We start from the raw sequence: 27,882 nt of genomic DNA on the forward strand, positions 1-27,882 counted from the left end.
TTTATTTAAAAAATGCATTGTGTCTTTAAATAATTTTTAGAAGTGAAAACAAGATTGCAATTGTACTTTGAGATTGCTGTATAGGTATATATTTGATAACAACATGCAATGTTGGTAATAAGTCCTGCAAAGTTTTCCTTTGCTTAGTATTGTTCAACTCATTCATCCCTGAAGACACATTTGAACTCTTCCAATTCAAAGGTTGGAATAGTTCATTGTGAAATGTCAGGGGTGAATGAGTTAATGACAAAAATACATGTATTGTACAATGAACGTGAAGCTAAATAAAAAAAACACACATTTCAAACCCTACCACCCAATACTATGACAAGTTAAAGGTCTTATTCTGTTTTATCTTTCCATATGAAAATAAAATCTTTCAAAGAATACTTCTGGAATGCTCATTCTTTGGGGTTACAGATCTATCTGAATAGGCACCATTGATACAATTAAAAAGGCACATTCCATAATGTGCCTATAAACGTAAAGCAGATCAAAATCTTATATGAAATACAACATCATCGCAACCTTTAAAATCAGCTTTGATTATATGTATGTAAGCATACTATCTATGTATACAGAACAGAAATAAGGAAGTTTTTTTTTCTTTTCTAAACATTATAATGCTACGTGAAGAAATAATAAATCAAAAGGAGCTGGAAAGTCTGAATGTATTAGATATACAAATAAATTCAAAATTACACATTATACATACCAAGGTATATTTGAAACTGGATAACTAGTTTGAGAATCAATAAAAAAAGTAACAAAATAAGTCGGGTTCCTTTAAATACCACAACATTAACTGATTTAAAATCCAACACAGCGATTAGGGCAAAATTTGAGGAAAAAACACTCATCTAGTCAGAAAATTCCATTTAAAATTAACTGTTTTGTCCAAGTATGTCCAAATGAACATGGACAAAGCGAGATTCAGATACAGAAAGATACAAAAGAGTTAAACTATAGAACCAACATGAGGACAACACAAAATGTTCTAAAACAATATTCAGTGCATCTTGCCTTTGAATATTTAAGGATTGATAGTAGGCATTTATTAGCATTACATTTACATTAAGTGTGTTATAGATATAGGCCAGTACGCAATATGAAACATCTACTTTGAAACATTAGAAGTTGGTGCTTTGAAAGAAGAAGAAAAAGGTGGAATTTAACTTCACAAAGGCCTAACAAAACACAAAGATCAGATGAAATAAACACATGTTGGCTTTTCTTTGTAACCAAAATGTGCTGTTTTCATGAAAAAAAATCTTAAGCTTCTTACTCAAACAAGAGTATAAAAATATTCTTGTACAACTCTGGACAAAAAATCATAAACCAGCTCTGAATTTGACAGAGCCAAGACACATTTAAGTAGATTGACACACAGTTATTTTTAAAACTTAAAACAATTAGCATCACAGTTGTCTTGTGGAATATCTTACGCCTTCCATGCGTTGCTTTCTCCGATGTTTTCTCTTTCCTCCAGCGTCCCGTCGTCATGTCTACAGTGTGTGGTAGTTGCGTTCCTTCCTTGCCTTGTAGAACTTGCAGCCAAAGAAAGCTATAGCGATGACCCCCACGGCCAGGATGATTCCACCGACGAATGATGCCCCGTCAAAATGTTGCATGCCTGTGTTGCTGGCCGGAGTTGGAGCTGGAGCTGGAGTTGTCGGAGCTGGAGTTGTCGGAGCCGGAGCTGGAGTTGTCGGAGCTGGAGTTGTTATTATTGGTGATGCTACATAGAGAAAAGTTACCAAAGTTTTGTAATGAAATACATAGAACTTCTAATGTTCTTAAATATAATGAAGAATGCAGAACATTTTTGACACTTTTTAAACTTCAAACCATTCCTTTAAACAAAAGTGCTTTGGACTAGTGTTGTTCTCTTCCAAAGCTTTTTTACTCGAATTCCTCAAAATTTTCAAACATCATTTTTTTCATCATCCTAATGACAGTGACATCTGCTAAGGTATTACCTACAACTGAGTATGGTACTCGCTATTAATGAGGAAAATACAGGTGAATATGACGTTGACCTTTTACAGAATTTCAATATGTGCCATCTACATGTGGATGTAACAAGTAAGACAGAAAAGACTCGAAACAACAACAAAATCTTCAAAAATGTATTTCCGCACTATACTTTCCTGTTAACATATATATGTTCAATGTGTTCCCTTAAATAAATTTAAGAAATCTTTGAAAATCTTTGGACAACCTGCTTTTCAAACAAAAGACCCAAGGGCCTTAGCGGTCACCTGAGTTATATCATAGGTACTGGTAGCTTTATTTTATTGTTTAGATGTGATGTGGAAATCAGCATGTAAACTAAGTGAAATACAATACTTGTCGTGTCATCAAAGGATAAGAATTTGAAAATATTGGTAAATGTTCCCTTAGGGGCCCCGCCCTAGCCCCTGGGGATGGGGCAGGAATCCCAATTTTACAAAGTAATACTCTCATTCACCAAAGATGATTCTGACTAAGTTTGAGTAATTTTCTGCTGAAAATGGATAAAATACACCCAAAAGTGTCATTTCCCTATATAAACTATAGTAAACTTTACCCCCTCCCTAAGGGTGAACGGATAGCTCAGGGGTCCTGAAATTAACAATTTAAGTAAAGCCCCTGATAATGTTTCTTTCCATGCAGAGAAAATGACTGTAGTACCTCTAAGTCTGGAGAAGATTTTTTTTGAAATATTGGTTAATTTTCCCTTTGGGGCCCCGCCCTGGCCCCAGGGGTTCGGGTAGGAATCTCAAGTTTACAATTGTGTAGCCTCATCTACCAAGGATGATTCTGACCAAGTTTGAAAAAAATCAATCCACTGGTTCTTGAGAAGAAGCTGAAAATGTAAAAAGTTTACGCACGACGGACTACGACGGACGAAAAGCGATTAGAATAGGTCACTAGAGCAAAGCTCAGGTGACCTAAAAAGGGGATGTCCTCCTTTTCAAAGTCGGATGTTTGATGAAATATGTCAAATTAGGGTTGTTTCATTTTTTTCCCAAATATTGAAAATAAAGTAATCTGAGGGAGAATAAATCCAAATTTTCATTGAAATGAAATCAACATTTGACCCCAAACACTTGAATTATTTTTGATAAATCTGTAAGTATGTGACAGACATATTTACATATAAATAATAAATAGTATTTTTTACTTACGTGTAGAAGCACCACCACCTACAATGAAAAAGATATACTTTCATAAGAAATATATCACTATATATACTGGTATTTATAAAAAGAACGTATCATTGTTCCTTAAAAAAGACACTATTTTAAAAGACTGTGATATCATTGGTGACTTGAGTTTTGCAATGTTCCAGTCCATCAAACATTTATTAATCTTCAGAAAATCAACCATGAATTTTCTTCCTCTTCTTCTTACAAAACGTTAAAGACTTCTTAACCCAAATTACAGACATTGAATTGACCACGTCATGTCTGCTGACCAGTGTATTTAAGCCCCTTGCATTTGCAGAAACAACCTAGCCATGAAATATGTCACATGTAATGTGGCTAAAATTCACTTATCTAGGATTGGAATTCTTTCCAAGGATTGATAAATATATGTATATTCGGACACAAACATATATAACTGACACATCTGTGCCTCACCTGTTCATGATTATATAGTCAGCAAAAAAAAGTCAATGCACTTGGAGCCCAAACAGAAAGAGACCTTTTCTATACATCACATGTACACTTATTGAATAGCAAGCAAATACATTGATTGTTTAATTTAAGCAAACTCTTAAACAAAATTTAAGCACCCCGAGCGGAAGCATGATAGCCAATGATACCCTCAGAAGGGTGTTTATGACGCAAGCTATTTCAATTTGTGTTTCAGAATTACACTTTCCTGGTCAATGTTGCTATTACAAAATTTGAAAGGAATTAAACAAATAATTAAATAGATTTTGCATTTTCGATGGAATGCACTTAATTGGCAATGAAAAAGGGAAATAACTCTGCCGAATAGCGTTTAAATGTCACGATTTAAGAACTCATCCAATGCATTCAGGTAATAAAACATCCCTTCAAGTTTGACAAAAATTGAAGAGCAATTGTTTGAATTATCGCGTAAACAAGCAAAAGTTAACATCAAAAACGATGAACAGTGTTGCTATGTCGAGTGTGATATGCCAAAACGCGGAAAGTTAAAACTCGACAGAAAAACCCATAAAATATGTTTAACATTATTGCTTCTAGTATTACTATACAAAATTTGAAAGGAATTAGTTACAAAATACTACACAATGTCCGTATTTAGCAATAAAAGGGGCATAACTCCACCAAAGTAAAGTTATGCAGGGTCACTAAATATTTAGTGCATTGAAGAACACATGTACATAAAAAAAAATCAGCAAAATGAGATTTTTTTGTATGTAATCGTTATCAATATCAAATAGGTAGGGAATTCTTTATTCTTATATTTTTTTTAAGTGATGGTATCAATTTATCACAGATTTACGATACGATGTTTACTAATTTGAAGGAGATTTACAAACAAATTACTTTTCCTGGTATACTGTACATACAGATTGTATATCATATAGTTTCTGAAATTTTTCAACCATTTCAATCACTGCTATCTAAGGCTGGTGTTCATGTGAAACTTCATACTTACAAAGATTGTCTTTGACGGTACAGGTTTCTTTTGAAGCAGTACTTGCCATACACACCTCTGCAGAAAGAAATTGGTATAAATGTAATCCAATGATTTTTTTGGAGGATGATATGCAAATTTGTTTATTCATAACGGTACGACTTTGTGGAGTTGTTACATGTAAAATGTCTGTATGATACCTGTGTGTAACCAAACTGGGCCATAATACACTGTTTTAACTACAGCACTTGATGTAATTTTATGGATGCATAAAATTTGTCATGAAATATGGTGGCTAGAGTGATGACAAAGAGTGTGTCTAAAAAACAGGCAGACAGGACATGATCTAACACCACAAGCCAGGCAGGGAGTTTATCTACGATTGAGTTTAGTAGACAAGTGGAATAGACAAGCCGTGGAGGGCTATTCAGCACAGTACAAACACTGATGTATACATCAGCTTTGTTCCCCAATAACTAAATGTGCCGTCTGAAACCAACATTTGCAATCTGCAATGTTATATGAACATAATTATGGTTGATAAATACCGAGTTTGTTTGAACACAAAAGGTAATTGAAATCTTCTTTTGTATGCTTTCGAAAATATCTGTTTCCTTTGTCAAGCAAAGAGTGCAAAATGACCGGTGCCTTGAAATGACAAGGAAAGAGCGCAAATAAAAACATTTTAGATAGCACATCGAAGTGACCCTAAAACTGTTAATTATTGTATATATATAATCATTTAGGTAGCAGTGTACAGTAGCGTACGGTGGCAATATGGGTGATATTTTTATTAATATTACATTTATCAAAACTTTGAAAAAAAAATCAGCTCTAAAATTGGCATTTACATGATGAATTGGACTATGTGGGCTTCACATTTAAAGAAAAGAAAAATCGAATTTGGCTTGAGACTCCATTTTTCGCCATTTACAAATCTGTGTCTACACAACAAAACCTAGCTTTTCATGTAGTCTATTTTTGTACTCGGCACATGTGTAAATATTGTGAAAAATCCAGTTGAACGACCTATGCTATAACGTGAGTATTTCTGTTACCGAGTAGGTGATATTTGATTTAAGACCTGAAGGTTTTAAGAAAAAAAATACTACTTGTGTGGGTCAAATTTTGGGTCACAAATCATGTTTTTTTTTGCATTTTTTTGGCGTTTTTTGATGTGGTAACTAACCATGGTTTTCACAAGTCCCAAATCTGGGGAAATCACTTTTTGAAATAGAAATCATTCTTCTAAACAAAACCTGTTCAAAATGTAGTTTATAAATATATATATATATGTAGGTGTGTTGTGCAGGATGAATCCGCTATCCATGTTTATCCGAGACATGGCCTTTATTTTTAGGATCAAGCCATTTCTACTGTACTCTGCTACCTTAATGTTAACAAATTACAGCTGTAAACCTCTGCTTCATTTACACTACATAAAATTAACTTGACAACTTAACTATATCCCTGATTTTGTTTTCCAGGGAGTTATTCCTCTATCAGCCATGAGATAGTCTTAAAACTAAAACATCCCTGCAAACCATATTTTAACTCACTAAACACTAGAGTAAAATTTTGACATGGTTGATAAGACATCAAAAACTTTTACATACTGCAGTCAAACGAAATAACAATATACATTTGTTGTACCATATGGACATTTCAGTAATACAAAATAAACCATTATAATGAGTTGAAAATTAATTATTTTATTCATTTTTTTTCAGTTTTTCTATATCTGATTTTCTTTTCTTTTTAATATAACATTACAATAAATGAAATGCCACTTATATTTACTAAACGAGTAATTATATGGATTAGTGTGAAAGTATGTGTGAAAGGGGAATGTATTATGCATAATGAAATGTATATATTATTGTAATGTGAAAAATACTTTGAAAATAAACATATACAAAAAACAATATATAAAATCCTTACTTACCTGTACCAGTACAGTTGATCCACATACAGGCGTTACCTGTTATGTTGCAGCATGTGTCGTTGGTCTTCTCACTAGTACATGTATCTATAGAAAACAAACATCATCATTTGGTATCTTCAGGGTTTGCTGACGAATTTCACATCTGTTTTCTTTCGATGTGCCAATGGTACTTATAACTTCAACATTACCAGTACTCGTGTAACTTTATTTACAAAAGTGTTCCAAATGCGATTGGCTATATTTTTCTAAACAGAACATATAACACAAAACTGATTCTCATTATCAGCATCACAAATATGGTAATATAATTGACCATAATTAACGAGAGCTACTGTTATCACATACAGAAGCAGTACCATTTATACAACTATCTCATACATTCAGACAACAACAAATGTATCTTATTATGACATCATTATGAACAAATTTGGAGCACAGGAAGAAAAATTGATCTGCACGACAAATGCTTCCTTGCATGGCCCTTGTTCATCTATATCTATGCGTGCCCTGGCCTCCCTTGACAAAAAACCTTAGAAGGAGTATGCTTTATAGATCATTGTAAAGACAGTGATTAATCTTACCATGTTACAAAGAAACTGATAGAAAACTGAACAAGATTGTTACCCTGAAAATGGGCCCCAAAAATACTGAAAACAGGTTTTATGTAAAAAAAAAAAAAAAAAAAAAGGCACACCTTGAGGGAAATAATGAGAAATAATTTTGTATGAAAGAGGTCATACACTTATTAGTCCGGCTAATATTTATGAAACACCCCCGGAATCCCATGTAACAGGAAAATTGTTTTGGATTTGTGTAGCCCAACATAACCCGAGTTCTCAATCTATGATAGTGTATACTTGTGTAACAACAGAAGGTGATTATGAGGTACTTACCGATGGGAGCTGGAGTAGGGGTCCCTGGGAGTACACCTACAGAAACAAATTATAACCATTACAATTATCTACCTTTTATAAGATCCTGGACTAGACTTCTTTCATTAGTTTCATTTTCATTACATGAAAAATTACAGTGCAAGACAAATAGTATACTAGTCTAGTAACATGGTGACAGCTGAATTTATACAAAAAAAACCTAACAATTCTTAAGCAGGATATATATTAAAGAAATGTTAAACCAATTTTCTTAAAATCACGACTGAATAACTAGACAAGATATTACAATTTGAAAAATATCTTTAAGTTTGCAAATCATTATCCATAATGGCCATTTTGAAATTCAATTACATTTGTTATATATATATTATACATGTCCTCTACATCAGCGTTCCTTGTCCGCGATGCTCTCAGCTTAATTGCTGCCTTCGGCTGTCTTTAGCCGAGGGGACTATATATTGGTTTTATATAATAGCTATATTTTCAATTATAGTATATCAATTCTATCTTCTTGTAATATGATGTATTTGTACATGTAACTGTTCTGTTTCACTATGTCTTGAAAAAGGAGCGGATCCCTCCGAAAATTTGACAACCTAAACTTGTCCACACTGTTGGAATTACTTCTTTGCCCCATATATTATATATATATATCTGTTGATAAAACACCATATTAAAAGCTATTTCACTTGCCATGAATTCAATGATTGTTAAAATATGTTGAAGAAGAACCATTATTGTATCTGTTTATCAAGGAGTTTTATGTCCGTTCCCCCCTGCTGTTGTTCTTTGAGACTTACATGTATCCTGTGGTGTGTTGGGAGCTGTACAGTTGGTCAGGGTGGAGGTGGTGTTTGAGACACATTGTCCTGCAACATAGAAATCAGTAATTTTCAACCAACATCTTCAACCTCATAAATTGATGCCATATTTGTAATATACAAATTAATGTATAAATATATCTTCAATATTTTATCCATTAAACAATACACAGAACCAACAACAATAAGTAAACTATGAAAAACCAGAGATGGTGTCGAAGCCACCAAATTCTTCCCTGTTAAAAATTTGTATCGTATTAAAATATTTGTTTGTAAAAATGTAAAGTTCAAAACAGGTCAAAATTGTAAAAAAAAAATTATGTCATTTTCAAATTTTAACTTCACTTCATCAATATTTTACCGCACAGGAACCTCTATGCAAAATATCAACACCCTAGTACACAAATTTAATGAATGGCAAGCTTCTAAATAACTTGCAGGTAAAACTTCAATGTTGATGTGCTTAAAAAAGTTAAGTCCAAAACAGGTAAACAAATTTCAAAATTTCAAAATTATTTGTTAATTTTCACTTCACTGTATCAATATTATACCCCTCAGGAACCTCAATGCCAAATATCAGCATCCTAGTACATAAATGAAATGTATGACAAGCTTTTAAATAACTTGCAGGTAAAACTTTAACGTTGATGTGGTTAAAAAAAGTAAAGTACAAAACAGGTGGAAAATTTCAAAAATTTGTGAAATTATTTTTGAATTGAACTTCACTACATCAATAGCATACCCCACAGGAACCTCCATGCCAAATATCAGCATTCTAGTACATAAATGTAATGAATGACAAGTTAAGCTTCTAAATAACTTGCAGGTAAAACTTTAACATTTTCACGCTAACGCAGGGGGTAACGCTGTAGCTCTCTGTTCTTCAAACAGGCGAGCTAAAAATGAACATGAAATTGACATCCACATGTTTCTATTATCAATTTCGATTTAAAAACTTATCATCAGTGTGCAAAACAAAGAAATCTGATGTATAAACTGATAATCTTCTACAGCCACTGAGTCTGCAGGGTTTCTCACTCTTGTAGGAGTCATTGGAGAAACCAAGTTAGTTGTTAAATATCTTTGGTAACCAACTGGTGGGTATCACATGCAACCCGCAAGTCATTGCATTAGTCAATTGTTGAATTATGACATATTGTGACGTTATGTTTCATAGCATTTGTTTCTCTGATTGGAAACAAATAATTTACTAAATATCCTTTATCAGTCAGAGTATCTCCAGATGTGATTACTCACCCTCCCCAGTCAGTGTATCACCAGCTGTGATTACTTACCCTCCACAGTCAGTGTATTACCAGCTGTGATTACTTACCCTCCACAGTCAGCGGATCATCAACTGTAATTATTTACCCTCCCCAGTCAGTGTATCACTAGCTGTGATTACTTACCCTCCCCAGTCAGTGTATCCCCAGCTGTGATTACTTTCCCTCCCCAGTCAGTGTATCACCAGCTGTGATTACTTGCCCTCCCCAGTCAGTGTATCACCAGCTGTGATTACTTGCCCTCCCCAGTCAGTGTATCACCAGCTGTGATTACTTACCCTCCACAGTCAGTGTATCACCAGCTCTGATTACTTACCCTCCACAGTCAGTGTATTACCAGCTGTGATTACTTACCCTCCACAGTCAGCGTATCATCAACTGTAATTATTTACCCTCCCCAGTCAGTGTATCACCAGCTGTGATTACTTACCCTCCACAGTCAGTGTATCACCAGCTGTGATTACTTCCCCTCCCCAGTCAGTGTATCTCCAGCTGTGATTACTTAACCTCCCCAGTCAGTGTATCACCAGCTGTGATTACTTCCCCTCCCCAGTCAGTGTATTACCAGCTGTGATTACTTACCCTCCACAGTAAGTGTATCTCCAGCTGTGATTACTTACCCTCCCCAGTCAGTGTATCTCCAGATGTGATTACTTACCCTCCCCAGTCAGTGTATTACTAGCTGTGATTACTTAACCTCCACAGTCAGTGTATTACCAGCTGTGATTACTTACCCTCCTCAGTCAGTGTATCCCCAGCTGTGATTACTTACCCTCCACAGTCAGTGTATTACCAGCTGTGATTACTTACCCTCCACAGTAAGTGTATCTCCAGCTGTGATTACTTACCCTCCCGAGTCAGTGTATCTCCAGCTGTGATTACTTACCCTCCCGAGTCAGTGTATCTCCAGCTGTGATTACTTACCCTCCCGAGTCAGTGTATCTCCAGCTGTGATTACTTACCCTCCTCAGTCAGTGTATCACCAGCTGTGATTACTTACCCTCCCAAGTCAGTGTCTCACTAGCTGTGATTACTTACCCTCCACAGTCAGTGTATTACCAGCTGTGATTACTTACCCTCCACAGTAAGTGTATCTCCAGCTGTGATTACTTACCCTCCCCAGGCAGTGTATCTCCAGCTGTGATTACTTACCCTCCCCAGTCAGCGTATCTCCAGCTGTGATTACTTACCCTCCCCAGGCAGTGTATCTCCAGCTGTGATTACTTACCCTCCTCAGTCAGTGTATCACCCGCTGTGATTACTTACCCTCCCCAGTCAGTATATCCCCAGCTGTGATTACTTACCCTCCCCAGTCAGCGTATCTCCAGCTGTGATTACTTACCCTCCCCAGGCAGTGTATCTCCAGCTGTGATTACTTACCCTCCTCAGTCAGTGTATCTCCAGCTGTGATTACTTAACCTCCCCAGTCAGTGTATCACCAGCTGTGATTACTTACACTCCCAAGTCAGTGTCTCACTAGCTGTGATTACTTACCCTCCCCAGTCAGTGTATCACCAGCTGTGATTACTTACCATCTCCAGTCAGTGTATCTCCAACTTTACACTGGTACCAGCCACAGGTAGCATTTCCACAACAAGTCGTGTTGTCTGTCAATAGACTGCAGCTATCTATGAATACAAATTGCAACTTTTGATGATTTTTTTCGAAATTATTCACTCTAGTTTTTCATATATACAGTAACCTCCCTTAGCTTTTACTTCCATTTGGATATTACTGTACAGTTGGGCCTAGACATTTCCATTAACTAGGTAACCCAGTCGGTTAGAGTGATAGTGTAACAGTCTGGAGTCCTGGGTTTGAATCTAAATATATCAAATGAAACATCTTATTCTGATAGGTACATTGTAGTATATCATAAATGACCTATATATGTTGAATGTGGTTAAAATTTAACTTTATTTGGTGCTTGCAGTGACAGAGTCTAAATCAAACAAATCAAAATTTTATGACGCAAAAATACATCGCCGCAACATCCAGATAACAGCAAACCATCTTCCAACTTGTTTATTATGCATTAATTACTAACTTCTGTCGACTTTATTTTCATGACAGTGAAACTTGGATTTGCTTATTTTTGAGCAGGAATAACACACTTCATAAATAACATGTCAATAAAAGTGTGTGTTCAGCTGCAGGTCTCATTAATTTTCACTGTTTTCCTATGAGCTGTTGTACTAGTGTTGTTCAAGCGTACACAAGTGTACAGGTATGTCGCAACGCTATACAGCAAGTAAAGGGGGTAAATGATCTTACAAACATGGTCTCCTGTACAGCCAGGTAAAAAGTAATACAACAGGTTGTATATTGATGGAATCTGAAAACAACTTGAACCATACTGACATGTTTTCAGTAAATACGTGTGTATAAACAAAGACTATATGCCATTGGATGATTCAACATTCATTTAACCACACAACCATGCAGGGATCCAAAGAAAATTCCCCTGTTCTTTGTAATCTCCCCTGTGTGCTTCAAAATTCCATTTCAACCAAAAAATAGCCCTTTTCTCTTCAAAATATTTCCCCTTTATATGTTTTCTTTAAGGTTCAACAGTTAAAATGCATAACACTGCATATATATATTTTCTCGACATAATTTAAACAAAAGTTCTACAATTTTAAGCTAAAAATTCTTTAAAAATTGAAATATATTGCACACAGGTATGTCTGACAAAACATTTATCTTTTACCTTCATGACGCTAGAGCCTTGTATCAACACTTTAATTTCCCCCAAATCTGAAAAAGGGTAACTTCCCCTAAATCCTAGATTGATCCCTGACAACTTAATTGTAATGGAATGGACTGATGGAGTAAGGGGCCGCGGGTGGCCGAGTGTTTAACAAACAGTAAAGGCATTCGAAAGCACCAAATTTTAGCACACGTAATCATCAATTCCAAAATTTGACACACCAAAAAAGCTACCCTGTTTTGAGCTAAAAACGCCAAATTATGGCCATGCCAAAATATTCCAAACACATCTGGAGTATATTTGTTGGTCAATTCATTGTACAGGTCACAAACTATAAGTGAACATTAACATAGTAGGCTGTCAAAATGCAATAGAATTCCAAAAGTATAGTTCTCTAATCATTGTGCTATCATTACTCTCTGAAAAATAAAGGACTAGAAAAAACTTTTCTGATGTAAAATGGGAAAAAAATGATTCCTTGTAACGTACTTGTGATGGCGGGTTATCAAACTCTGGCTATAATTTGTTAACTTTAACATATCATACATTTTATAAGCCGAGTGAAGAAGAAGATTTCAGACATAATAGCTATACGGTACCAGACTCATTTAAAAAAAAAAAAAGTAAATAAATCAAATATAAAGAAGTATAATAACATTTATTACATACTTACTAATANTACATGTACCAGACTCATTTAAAAAAAAAAAAAAAAAGTAAATAAATCAAATATGAAGAAGTATAATAACATTTATTACATACTTACTAACAAATACGTTTTTTTTGCATATGTGATACGACACAATTTCTCTAATCCATATCAGCCCTTGCCATATCACCCCCCAAACCCTGTATCACCCCCCGCCGTACCACACCCCAAAACCTGTATCAGTCCTCACCGAATCAGCCCGCAAAACCTGTATCAACCCCCTCCGTACCACACCCCAAAACCTGTATCAGTCCTCACCGAATCAGCCCGCAAAACCTGTATCAACCCCCTCCGTACCGCACCCCAAAACCTGTATCAGTCCTCACCGTATCAGCCCGCAAAACCTGTATCAACCCCCGCCGTACCACACCCCAAAACTTGTATCAGTCCTCTCCGTATCAGCCCGCAAAACCTGTATCAACCCCCGCCGTACCGCAACCCAAAACCTGTATCAGTCCTCTCCGTATCAGCCCGCAAAACCTGTATCACACCCCTTTTGAAAATTTTACGTTTTTCAATATTTCAAAAGAAAAATAGATCATAAGGTAGTAGCTTTTATTAGTAAGTATGTAATAAACAGAATAAAACACACCTTGTTCCATATCACACCCAGTATAAACCCTCGACCAATATCAGACCTCGGGCTGATATTGCAGTCTCGGTTGATACTTGGTGTGATATGAAAAATGGCATGTATTATTCTCCATTTATCATAGCTGTAATCTGCACAATAAAGAATAGGAGAAATACCTCATTTGTAACTTTCACCTTATGAACAAAACACACCACCATGTTAGAAGCAAATAATTTTTGACAGAATCCTTTGTAATGTTTAAAGCACTTGTCTGTACTGAGAAGGAACACATATGTGAACTTTTTATACACTAAATGTCCTTATAACTGAAATAATCATTCAATCAATTAACAGTAATATACAAGTATTGCTGAAATAGTTTACTGTTTATATTCAATAAGATTCATCAGTTTGGAAGTATGTGATATCAAAGTTTTACTTTTTAAACAAACAATGTAGGTATTAACCGTGTCGCAACATTTCAAGACCGACTGGTCCCTTTGCCAGGCTATGACTGAGTGATTGAGTCATAGCTTGACAAAGGGACCAGTTGGTCTTGAAACGTTGCGACACATTATAATACATACATTGTTTGTGTAAAAAGTAAAACTTTGATATTTTACTGTTTATAGGTTGTTGTTTTTTTATATATATATATATATATATTTGGAATGTTCTGAAACAATTCTAATTTTCTTAAATTTCAAAATAGTGTCAAGAAAGTTTAGTTTATAATAAGTAGATCAAATATGGTAGTAACTTACAACCACCAGAAATTTGAATTATTGATCTACCTGGTATATTATAATTACTGGTAAATGTAGACCAGAAAGTATCATAAGGTAATAGAGTGGTATGGTTAATAAACATTAGGAATTAAACCCATCTATTCTAACTTGTGAAAAGTGCAGCTTGGCTGGTAATTAATGGAGGAAAATATCAGGTAAAAATGGACAAATACAGAATTAATGAAACATTCAGATCTTTGACATGACGAAGTTTGGGTAACCCCAGGAGAATTTGTTAAGCCTACCACCACTGAAGCAACCACTGAAGACATAGCAAAGAACACACATGAATAACAGTCTGCGGATGTCGATATGAAAACCTATTTTTTGTATACAAACCTGTGTCACCTATTTCTCCTGGGAGCATTTAATCATAGGAATATACAGTTATAGGTGTCAATACAAAATCATAAACAACAGGGAAAATTACTCTATCCCACATATACTAGTGATATTGTGTCAATAATAATCTTCCGAGACATTATCATTAAAATTTTGGGACAATTTGGTATATCTATAGAGACTTAAGAAAAGCGAGGACACTCTAGAGTTGAACATGCTGGATAATACAGTCTTCACATAAGGTTTTAATGTATGTAAACGAGGGGCTTTAAATTAAACTGTTACCGTAGAAACGAGGAGTATTACATTATTATTTAACTGTATATAATCTAAGGGCATTATATTTAAGTGTTAGAGTAGAATCCAGGAAGAGTATACATGTACCCAGATTTTACTGTATATTAACTGGTAACATTATGCCATAGTTTTACATTAAATAAAGAAAGGGCTGTATATAGTGGCATTGCCATGGAATTTTAAATATTTTGATACGACTAGTCACTATTGACAAGTGTTACAATTGTATATTGTATCTTACCTATGGGTGCTTCACCTGTGGGGACAGGAAAAAAAAAGACACAATTTAGAAATTTCAAAAAGAATCAAATCATGAGGCATTTGTAGTACAACAAAACTTATAGCATGGCCGGCCATAACAATCATAACAATACGACTAAATGTATCCTGTGCACACTGCTAACATCAAACAATGATTCAACAGGTTCAAGTCTTTGATCGAGACTTGACCAAATTTACCATTTGCCATTTTAGCCAAACCTATATATGTTTAACCAATGCATGAACAACATGTACATTGTACATGAGCTTAGACCCACAAGACAAGACAAGACAAGATTTTATTCTTTTAAACCACAATATACATGTGATATTAAGAAAATATACAATGGGTACATTCAAGATAGAGTACGTGCTGTTTTTAACCAGGAGAACGGACTCCCTCTATAACTATATTAATATATTTGCATATTTTAACTAAACTTAATCGATTCCAACCCAAACCATCAGAATCATGTGAAACCTAAAACAATCAAATCTTATGTGCACCATAACTGACCAATACTTTGTATAAAATGACCAATTCTATCAGACTTACTTTGTATAAACTGACCAATACAATCACACCTTACTTTGTATAAACTGACCGATACACTCACATCTTACTTTGTATAAACTGACCAATACAATCACACCTTATTTTGTATAAACTGACCAATACAATTACATCTTACTTTGCATAAACTGACCAATACAATCACGTACACCTTACTTTGTATAAACTGACCAATACACTCACACCTTACTTTGTATAAACTGACCAATACAATCACACCTTACTTTATATAAACTGACCAATACAATCACACCTTACTATGTATAAACTGACCAATACAATCAGACCTTACTTTGTATAAACTGACCAATACAATCACACCTTACTTTGTATAAACTGACCAATACAATTACATCTTACTTTGTATAAACTGACCAATACAATTACATCTTACTTTGTATAAATTGACCAATACAATCACGTACACCTTACTTTGTTTAAACTGACCAATACAATCATACCTTACTTTGTACAAACTGACCAATACAATCATACCTTACTACATATAAACTGACCAATACAATCAAACCTTACTTTGTATAAACTGACCAATACAATCACACCTTACTATGTATAAACAGACCAATACAATCAGACCTTTCTTTGTATAAACTGACCAATACAATCACACCTTACTTTGTATAAACTGACCAATACAATCACACCTTACTTTGTAAAAAATGACCAATACAATGAAACCTTACTATGTATAAACTGACCAATACAATCAAACCTTACTTTTTATAAACTGACTAATACAATCACACCTAACTTTGTGAAAAATGACCAATACAATCAAACCTTACTATGTTTAAACTGACCAATACAATCAAACCTTACTTTTTATAAACTGACTAATACAATCACACCTTAGTTTGTATAAACTGACCAATACATAAACTGACCAAAACAATCACACCTAACTTTGTATAAACTGACCAATACAATCAAACCTTACTATGTTTAAACTGACCAATACAATCAAACCTTACTTTTTATAAACAGACCAATACAATCACACCTTAGTTTGTATAAAGTGACCAATACAATCAGACCTTACTTTGTATAAACTAATCAATACAATCAAACCTTACTTTTTATAAACTGACTAATACAATTACATCTTACTTTGTATAAACTGCCAATACAATCAGACCTTACTTTTTATAAACTGACTAATACAATCACACCTTACTTTGTATAAACTGACCAATACATAAACTGACCAAAACAATCACACCTTACTTTGTGAAAAATGACCAATACAATCAAACCTTACTTTTTATAAACTGACTAATACAATCACACCTTAGTTTGTATAAAGTGACCAATACAGTCCGACCTTACTACGTATATACTGACCAAAACAATAAGACCTTACCATGTATCAACTTTGTATAAACTGTTATACATTATTTAAAATAGAATTGTTAAATGCAAAGTTTAAACTGTTGTCAGACCCAAAAAAGACTAGGATATATAAATGATCTTTCATGAGTTTCCATTTCATATGAGATTTTTGAAACGTGTATAAGAATTTTTGAGTTTAGCAAGCCTCTGGCGAGCTAAAATGAAGACTTTGTGACGATTTCATAAATTTATATGAAATGAAAACAAGTGTAAGATCCTTTTTGTCACATAATCAAGATCTGTGGCATTTATTCCTGTAAAACGACAATTTTCATGCAACCCTGAATTAGAAATGTTAAAAGCCGCCCTTTTGACTCCAGTGCAGTCTGTGATGTCATGTACTTGTCCTAGGCGTGACGTCACAATGGAAACAATTGAAACTTAAAACCAATCATGATCACAGGGCTGATAGGTCATATTACATGGGTTAATACACAAAAAATATGACATGGGTATAGCCACTGGATAACACAGTACATTATGTGATAAAAATAAAAAATATAGTATTTGAAATTTTCCTTATATAATTTTAACGAAGTTGGTTGTTTATGTTATAGTCGAGACATGTACTTACATTTGCTTTTTCTGTCTGCCACTTCAGTGCTGTTTGAACAGGTTGTGTTAATGGCAGTTGTGTCAGTCTGGTTCAGACACACTACACAGAAACAAACATAAATACAGGTAATTAACTTATTTACATTTGAATATTGTGATCAAATCAGATCTACTCTAAAGAGCTTTATTGTCTTCAACAAACACATGAAAAATCCAAGCAGTGACTTTTTTTTCATCAAAAGCAGAATAACAGCCTTTTTCCCAGAGAATTTTCAACATTATTTCCTTACCCCAATCAATATTCCTCCTCCCCCTCCCCTCAAAACTTTTATAATAAACAAGCATTCTGTGGGTATTGATGATTCAATACATGTCCCCCCCCCCAACTTTAACCTGCAGATTTTGGCAGAGGTTGGTAAGTCGAAAACATGTCAAAAAATAAAAAATAGAAAAATCATTTTCCACTGGTCACTATACAACATTAATGCTAGACCCCTAAAGAACCCCTGTACATAAAATCAGCATCCTAACACTATTATGTAAGTGAATGGTGAGCCATTACAAAACGTTAACCCAAATTTTAACCTGCAGATTTTGGCCAAGATAGTTAAATCCAAAACATGTAAAAATAAATCCAAAAAAATAGGACATATTTTCCATTTTCAATACACAGCGAAATGGTAGACCCCTATAGAACCTTTATGCAAAGAATCAACATCCTAACGTCATTATTAAGCGAATGGTAAGCCATTAAAAAACTTTAACCAAAACCTTAACCAAAGGTAATTACATTTTGTATGTTATGTATATATATATAGCTATCTCAAGACAGCTATAGACTTCAAGCAGGATCAAATTTGTGGTGTTTTTTTTAAATATCTGGTCATTAAAAATCAATTTCTTCAACAAGCATATTGGATAGATTGACAGATAGGCATGTAGACAGACAAAGCGAAATCCTATCACAGTCCGTCTTCACTCATATCTTATTTTGAGAACAATAATGATCATATGTTCTCTGTATTCAGTGATTGACAAACGCTATATATATTTACCTGTGATGACAAACGTTATATATTTTTACCTGTGATGACAAACATTATATATATGGGTATATATATTTACCTGTGATGACAAACGTTATATATATGGGTATATATATACATATTATATATATACATATTTACCTGTGATGACAAACGTTATATATTTTTACCTGTGATGACAAACATTATATATATGGGTATATATATTTACCTGTGATGACAAACGTTATATATATGGGTATAGATATACATATTTACCTGTGATGACAAACGTTACATATATTTACACGTGATGACAAACGTATTATATATATACACCTGTGATGACAAACTTAATATATATATATGCCTGTGATGACAAACATTCTATATATTTACCTGTGACATTTGCACTGTTTCCTAGACACTCGAACCAACCACAGCTAGAGACAGCACAGCATGATGTTGCATTTGTATTGGCCGTACAGGCATCTGTAACGTAAACATGTAAAACTTAAATAATATTTTATATATAAAGTACTGGGTATATTCAAACTATATGTGCAATCTACTTTCGCTTAGTTTCAACTCTTCTTCAGTAGAATAGAATATTACAGTAAGAAATGTATTGTGTTAAGATATATATAGATATTTGAAATTTCGAAAATACAAATCTAAATGTAACATAAATCACAAATGCTACAATGTACCAGGTAAAGCCGTAGTGTATAATATAGAAGTAAACACTTTTAATTGAATTATTTTTATATCTGTATTTATGGCAAAGGTAACATACACTACATAATTATATACCAGCCATTACATATAGATTTATCTATTATATAAATATGGCAGTTATTTCCAAATTATCATATTACATAAACCAGCTTTGATTAAATTCAGTATTGCAATTTGCATTTCAGATCACAATCAATAGCACTATGCCTATTTCAGATATATGAAATAAATTCCTTTCAACTGTAAATAAGCATGTCATATATATATATATGTGTGTGTATGATCCGATAGAGATACACACATAATTGTGATAGAAAAAGAAAACTGCAACAGTCTGACCAGGATCCAAACCCAGGACTGCCGAATTCTAGGCAGTGCATACTCGAACCAATTGTGCTATTTTTTACCCAGTATTTGCCTCCAATATACAGTTAAACTCATCCAATCATTTTATGAAAAACGTCAAAGCTGAATTTATCATTGCCTTACTTCAAGTCAAGGAAATTGCACCCAATCTTAATTACCACAAGAAATTAAATTCAAAACAGACTCACATACAGATGCTGGAAGTTGGATATTATATGAATATTTACATTTCTTATCTTGACTTTTACCTTATGAACACATTTTTTCCATCTTTTTCTGTACGGGTTTTAAAAAGTTGTTTTCTATAAACCCACATATCCATTATTCAAGTTCTGTATTTTTTTAACATTTAAGAAAGGTAGTCGAAAAGCTATGACCATATCTAGATCTGGGGCTATATCTAATCCCGCACACTGGTCATTACATATGTACATGTATCTTGTTGATTTAAAATATGCTCCAAGTAAGTAAAGACTGATATGATATGTCTGTACCTGCTCTATTGGTCGGCAAATTTTCTTGTAGGCAACAAAAGTCAAGTTATAAACTTTTTTCACATTGCCTGACAGGTAAATTGTAAACCGATCAGTCATATTTTCTTGGCTTGAGAAAGATATTCCACAAGTCTCAATCTCTAAAATGTTGCGATACATCTCGGCTACTCGGTATGTACATTGTACATATAAATTGCTTCCATAAAAAAAGAAAACATCAATACATTAAGGGTGAATGCACAGTTGCTTTTTGTTCCTCACAGTATCTGTAAGAAGAGCGTTGCAAGGCTGCCACAAACAAAACAAAACTCACCTGCAGTTTCAACAGCAATTGGAGCTGAAACAGAGAGAAATCAATCCGTAATAATTAGATTTGTTGTAATTAATATTTCATCTGAAGATCTTATAAACAATTTGACTTCATTGATAAGTACTTATTTTTTGGTATACATACAAATACAAGAGACCTGTTATTAGTTATATGGTGTTGTAAAATGCATCTTAAATATCTGTGACCTTCAAAGTAGGTTGTGGTCAAAGATATTTAAACAAAAATTAACAGCAAGAAAGCCGACACTTTAAGGCTAATTAAGGGTCGCTGTATCAATGCCAAAAAATGTAACTACACATTGAAAACTGTTTTTTTTCTTTAAATAAATCATTTCTTAATTGAAAACCAAATATTGTGGGACTTTTATGAAAAATAACAAGAGGCCCAATGGGCCTGCATCGCTCACCTGGTATTAATCTCACAATTGTAACCTTAACAGAGGACTAAAATAAAGCTACAGGCAAAATATCAGCGTCTTGACTTAAAGTTTTAAGTAATTCAGAAAAAATTGGCAAAGTTCATTCATTTGAACAAACTTGGTAGCCCTTCATCCCAGCATGATACTGGCCAAATATCATCACCCTAGGCCTCTCAGTTATTCAGAAGAAGTCGTTTAAAGGTTTTAAACATATTTGACCCCAGTGACCTTGAATATAAATCAAGGTCATTTATTTGAACAAACTTGGTACCCCTTCATCCAAGCATGTTACTGGCCAAATATCACCCTAGGCCTCTCGGTTATTCAGAAGAAGTCGTTTAAAGGTTTTAAACATATTTGACCCCTGTGACCTTGAATATAAATCAAGGTCATTTATTTGAACAAACTTGGTAGCCCTTCATCCCAGCATGTTACTGGCCAAATATCATCACCCTAGGCCTCTCGGTTATTCAGAAGAAGTCGTTTAAAGGTTTTAAACATATTTGACCCCAGTGACCTTGAATATAAATCAAGGTCATTTATTTGAACAAACTTGGTAGCCCTTCATCCCAGCATGTTACTGGCCAAATATCATCACCCTAGGCCTCTCGGTTATTCAGAAGAAGTCGTTTAAAGGTTTTAAACATATTTGACCCCAGTGACCTTGAATATAAATCAAGGTCATTTATTTGAACAAACTTGGTACCCCTTCATCCAAGCATGTTACTGGCCAAATATCGCCCTAGGCCTCTCGGTAATTCAGAAGAAGTCGTTTAAAGGTTTTAAACAAATTTGACCCCAGTGACCTTGAATATAAATCAAGGTCATTTATTTGAACAAACTTGGTAGCCATTCATCTCAGCATGTTACTGGCCAAATATCATCACCCTAGGCCTCTTAGTTATTCAGAAGAAGTCGTTTAAAGGTTTTAAAGATATTTGACTCCAGTGACCTTGAATATAAATCAAGGTCATTTATTTGAACAAACTTGGTAGCCCTTCATCCAAGCATGTTACTGGCCAAATATCATCATACTAGGCCGCTCAGTTATTTTAAAGAAGTTGTTTAAAGGTTTTAAACATATTTGACCCCTGTGACCTTGAATATAGGTCAAGGTCATTTATTTGAACAAACTTAGTAGGCCTTCATCCCAGCATGTTACTGGTCAAAGACCATCACCCTAGGCCTCTCGGTAATTCAGAAGAAGTTGTTTAAAGATTTTAACATATTTGACCCCTGTGACCTTGAAAATGGTTGAAGGTCATTTATTTGAACAAACTCGGTAGCCCTTTATCCCAGCATGCTTCTGGCCAAATATCATTACCCTAGCCCTTTTGGTTACTGAGAAGAAGTTGTTTTAAAAAAGTTGACGACGGACGGACGATGGACGGATGGACGCCGCACCATGCCATAAGCTCACTAGGCCCTTCGGGCCAGGTGAGCTATTAAAAAATGAAATATATATACATACTGACTATTCAACAATAGTGTTCCAAGTGTAAAAATTCAGTCGGGATGGACTGGATTGGAAGCCCGGACTTCAGATTGTTATACAGTATTACTTGAACTAACTGAACCACCTAGTAAATGTAACAGATGTGCACAGATTACAGTCCTGATTCAACTGTTCTACATGTACAGACTAGTTACATCTAAAATGAAATTAAGGGGAGGTTACTGTATATATGCAATATCACAGTAGTTATAATTGAGCGAACTTGATGGTGAGTCATGCCATACAGTTAGTGCTAGACCACAAGTTACTGCTCCAGATCTATAAAATATAGTTGGCATGTTTAACTCATGACTAAAGAGTTGGTCATGAAAGTCATTTTTTGGGACAAACTTAACAACCGCTCAGTATTTCACCCGCAAGCTTAACAGACAGCATCATTACTCTAGATCTATTGCTTATTAAAAAGAAGTATTTTTTAGCATTTAATACATTCGACCCCTTTGAAAAGTAGTTAAAGACAAAAAAATAATTAATTTCAAAATATTTTATTAAATCAATCAGATTTAATGTTCAGTTCAGTTCAGTTCAAGACTATTCATTTTAACATGATAGTATTTCAATCTGGCATGCTATATATATGCTTAATAGCATGACCCTATGCCTCTTGGTTTTGGTTTTTCAGAAGAAACTGTTGAAATATTTTGTCTCATTTCATCTATATGACATTGAAAGTAGGCAAAGGTCATTTATGCCCTTCACATTAGAATGCTATAGACCAAACATCATGTCTTGACATTTTTGTTGTTTTCACACATACAGTTGTCCATCAAGTGAATTTTTTCACATATTTGACCCCTGAATCATAAAAGTGGTTCAAGGTCATTCATTTGACAAACTTGACAGCCTTTCACACTAGCATGCTACTCTTTGTTATTCAGTAGAAGTTGCTTTAAGTTTTTAACTCATTTGACCAATGACCTTGAAAGCACACCTTCAGTTTAGTTATATAATATGTACACAGTTAAATTCCCTTGCCATAACAATGATCAAGACCTGAGTCAAATCCCTTTTGTTGTTCTGGGCTAAACGCGTACCGCCGCGGTACGTTGAGAAGGAGAGGTTGACGACGTGCGGATTACAAATGACAACAGACACTGCACCACAGAATGATGCTCACTTTAATTAATTGACCTATTTTTTGGATAGGAGATCTAAAAAGATATTGGATGCCATAGCGCATGGCCCATTATAATAATACCCTAGTGGGGTTGATAATTCCTTAAAGGGATTATCATTCAGTCATATTGTTCACGATATAGACAGCATCTACGTGTATATATCTACCTGTGACTATCAACAACATGTACTACTAGATAAAAAAAACTCATCAAACAAACACCTTTACTTCCTAATGATAAATAGCAGACTGGGTTTATCTATGACTACAGCAGTCAACAATACCCATATATAGCTTACTTTCTTCCTGTCGGTCTCCTATTTCAGGGCTTGAGGAAGACTTTATTTTTCGACATCATTTACTTCTTTTTGAAATCAGCAGAATACCATTTATTTTAACTTTGTCCTGGGGTTTTCATGTCCTATTATGCAAACTTTTTATTTGGCAAAACATAACATGATATGCATGAATATGTCTTAAACTTCTTAGACTTTATGTTATAGCCCAGCCTGCAGTTCTATCGGTGTGATCAGTTCTGACTCAGTGATTCATTTCAAGTGCGTACTTGTAATACATTTTAAGCAAAAGGATATACATGTATATAAGCCCACATGTCGCTCAGTAACAATTTAGATGTACATATTTTAACAGAAACAGCTATATGCTATCCATTTATTCATAGAAGATTAAATATCTGTGGTCCTCGGATTGTGAATGCACAAATATATTTTGTACTTCCGTTTTTATGTGTGAATTAGTTAATCAAATGATGGGATTTGAACAAAACATATCTAAATATCAAATGCTTTTCAAAATTAATAAAAAAAAACATACTACACCCTGTAAAATATAGTTGTGTTATCAGGGATTATCCTAGAGGGGGCAATAAGGCCATGCATAAAAATTGACCCCTCAAAAGTGAAATTGACCCCTCCAAATTCCAATTTTCTATTTATTTTACATAAAATGGCCCATCTTACTTTTGATATGGACTAAAAGATGCTGAAAATGGCTCACTGGTCTCAAATTCTACTATTTTCCCTGAAGATCATCTCATAATTTTTTAAACACTCCTGCAGTCATAACCCATCTCACTCAATTTTTCCTGTTTCTTTCAGAATAACAGTGATTGTTGAACTTCCTCAGGCGAGTCCTAAACATTGTTTTCAAAATATTGATGATTTCCATTACCACAGTGGATTGGATTCTCAAAACATGGGTGGGTCCTACATGAATTTACAAAAGTCCAGAATTTAAATATCTACGCAATAAAAATCTCTTTAATAAGATAATTAAGTGTACACAAATCATGAAATGAACGCTTGATCAATAGCAGGATATGTCAAGTTCACACTCGTTTCAAATAAAGTATGTAGAATTTGATAAAGAATCACATATATATCACAATATTGACATGAAATGTATGCAGTATACCAAGTTTCCTAATGCTAAAAATCATTTAATCGAAAAAAAACCTAACAGCTGGTGCAAATTATTAAATGTCTTTGTAATTTCCTGTGATAGGTCTGGTCTTGTTCCGTGAATGAATGAACCACAAACACATGTTACAATTGATTTTAAGAATTGATGCACACCTCATCCACTATTAAGCCAGGCCATATTAGTGTGTCTGTCCATATCCAGGGGTAAAGAAATTTCCTCCTTTTGGGTTAAGACTAAGACTGTAAAATCTCAACGCTCCAGGTAATATTCCTATGTCGTGGAAGCTAGCCTCAGTCTTGCTATTCCGTCTTTGCGTATTGCAGAGTTATCTTCTCTTGGGAGCAGGAATTGACTGTTATGTAACTTGTTTGTGAGAGTATCGTCATCAATTTTTGAGAAAATGACGCAATTTTCTCACACAAACCAATGACGTAACAATCAATACCTGCTCCCAAGAGAAGATAACCCTGCAATACCCAAAGACGGAATAGGAATATAATTACCTGATCCTGGCTAAATGAGACTTTTCTGTTTTCTACTTACAGACACATAATGTTATAGACATACTGTGTACATGAACAGCTACTGTCTGTGGATTAGCACTACAGTATACAGGGAAATAATCGCCCAGTCAAACTTTCACCCTTTCGCTCAGTATGATGGTTACTTCTATTTATTCTAATGATAAAGCTTCCCTCATTATGGAGGGTTAAAAAGTCGAAGTTAAATTGAAGTGAAAATGTTCAGTATTATACCCTGCTGTTTAATGAGTCACAAAAGCTTAACTGACAATAAAATCCAGGATCTGAATACAATAAGGACAAAGAAACGTCTGTGATTATTTTTATCAGTTTCTAATGTAGCATTTACTAATTGAAAGGCTTAATTTGTTACATATAATAAGCAGTGGTTTAAAGACATAGTTTGAACTAAAAGATTTTCATTCCTATAGTATAATCAAACATCATTTTTCCTTTTTTTAGCATTCTGGGATATTTCAGTTATGAATTCACATATATAGCCCAGAACCTCAGCAATTTAAAAAAATACACTGAATTCTAAAATCTTGAGAAGCCACCTAACGTCCACCTGTTCATACTTAATTCCTCTAAAAACCATATACACTAAAACCTTTAACTTTGACAAATTCCTCTTGTTTAAACAAAAATATTTCTTATAGAAGTCAGAGGTCAAAAAATCTTTTCTTTCTTATCACTTCAACTGCACTGCATTAAAATATATAATTACATTATGTATCTACAGCTTATTAGACCTTAAGAAACCTTCCTGCCAATTTAAATATTAGCATCATAATACAGGATTCATTTTCGTTCAGGAAATTTTCAGGAGTAAACTACAAATTTTGCACTAAACATTATGCAATGCAAGGATTTGAAATGCGAGACAGAAAAAAAGAGCAGAGACCTTAAATGCTACATGTATTTCTATACTGTACATGCGAGTGGCAGCTAGCCTCGATCTGTCTCTTAAAGTCTAGCATCAATTGATAACTGTCCAAGTTTTCTTAGGAGTTTGTCACTCGTTTGATATTTTGTATTTACGGTGGGTTTTTTCTGGTGACTTTTTGACACGATAATGGACCCCATTCCCAATTGAAACTTTTCATATTGCAGCCTAGCTAATTACCAAAATTTGTAGTTTACTCCTGAAAATTTCCTGAACGAAAATGAATCCTGTATTATGATGCTAATATTTAAATTGGCAGGAAGGTTTCTTAAGGTCTAATAAGCTGTACATACAATACTGCATGACAAGTGTCAAAATATTTTCCTTAAGTTCACTAAAGTAATTTTATGTTTGGATAATTGTACTTATATTGATAATGTCAAGGACATGTATGTGCGTCGTGTAGTTTTTCCCTTAGATGTAGTTTCGGTTTGTCACTATAAGCTATAGCTAGTGGAGTCCTTCTGTTGAAGTACGGTTTCTTGCACTGCTAAACAATCTCTATAATGTTTAATGCTATGTAGCTCTTGTCATTAAAACTTACATATGATCAACAATCTACAAACAACTTCCACGTTGTAATCGAATCACCCGATCATGTCATAACCACATGATCACACGTTACGCATGTAAATTACGTCCTTCTTCAAGTTCTTGTACCAGAGATTTTAGTGATAAATATAACTGACACTTACTTGTTACACAATGTAAACTTACCTGACAGCAGCAGGATGATGGATAAAATGGCCGCGGGTACCAAAACAATTTGATTCATTGTCAAATCGAGCTAGTTTCGTTTATAACCACAAGTTAATTTGTTCCTTACAAAACAGGAAGTACGTATGCAGGCCTATAGCACTAACAGGAAGTTGCTTGTTATTAAAAAAGGATTAAAATATAATAATGGTTATCTCCCTTCGATTATAGAGCATGGACCCTTATGAAAGTATATTTGTATCGGGTTTTACAATTTTTGTGATATCGAAAATGATTAATTTGTTTAATTACCATCCATCCTAAAGAAATCTATCACAATCTATATTTATCAATAACATCTGGAAAGTATTTATAAGGTGCGTTCGCTTACAGGGTGCACTGAGAAGGACACTTTAGGCATACTTAGACAGCAATAGGCCTCTTTATTTAGGAGGCAAAGGTAATCAACTAAGGCTGATTATATAAGCAAAT

The 27,882-nt window shown here is 34.3% G+C and overlaps 1 protein-coding gene across 1 annotated transcript; it reads right to left on the reverse strand.

The window, feature by feature from the left end:
* Positions 1 to 232: 232 nt before the first annotated feature.
* On the reverse strand, positions 233 to 27,539 carry LOC110446783 (sialomucin core protein 24-like). The gene is made up of 12 exons (XM_021492101.1): positions 27,412 to 27,539; positions 20,716 to 20,739; positions 19,204 to 19,296; positions 17,799 to 17,879; positions 15,221 to 15,235; positions 11,092 to 11,187; positions 8,256 to 8,324; positions 7,456 to 7,491; positions 6,563 to 6,646; positions 4,639 to 4,695; positions 3,171 to 3,188; positions 233 to 1,738 (listed from the first exon to the last, which is right to left on the reverse strand). The coding sequence occupies exons 1-12, from the start codon at positions 27,467 to 27,469 to the stop codon at positions 1,506 to 1,508; spliced, it is 864 nt and encodes a 287-aa protein (XP_021347776.1). The 5' UTR covers positions 27,470 to 27,539; the 3' UTR covers positions 233 to 1,505.
* Positions 27,540 to 27,882: the final 343 nt, after the last annotated feature.

Source organism: Mizuhopecten yessoensis, unplaced genomic scaffold (genome assembly GCF_002113885.1).
Source record: "Mizuhopecten yessoensis strain PY_sf001 unplaced genomic scaffold, ASM211388v2 scaffold2995, whole genome shotgun sequence".
NCBI classification, from domain to species: Eukaryota; Metazoa; Mollusca; class Bivalvia; order Pectinida; family Pectinidae; genus Mizuhopecten; species Mizuhopecten yessoensis.

Bases quoted from the DNA above. Each gene is read 5' to 3' on its own strand.
- LOC110446783 (XM_021492101.1), bottom strand. From the start codon at position 27,469: ATGAATCAAATTGTTTTGGTACCCGCGGCCATTTTATCCATCATCCTG. The intron at 19,297-20,715 runs GTGAGTTTTGTT...TTTACGTTACAG, and splicing joins AATTGCTGTTGAAACTGCAG to ATGCCTGTACGGCCAATACA. The intron at 4,696-6,562 runs GTAAGTAAGGAT...TTCTTTCTGCAG, and splicing joins GATCAACTGTACTGGTACAG to AGGTGTGTATGGCAAGTACT.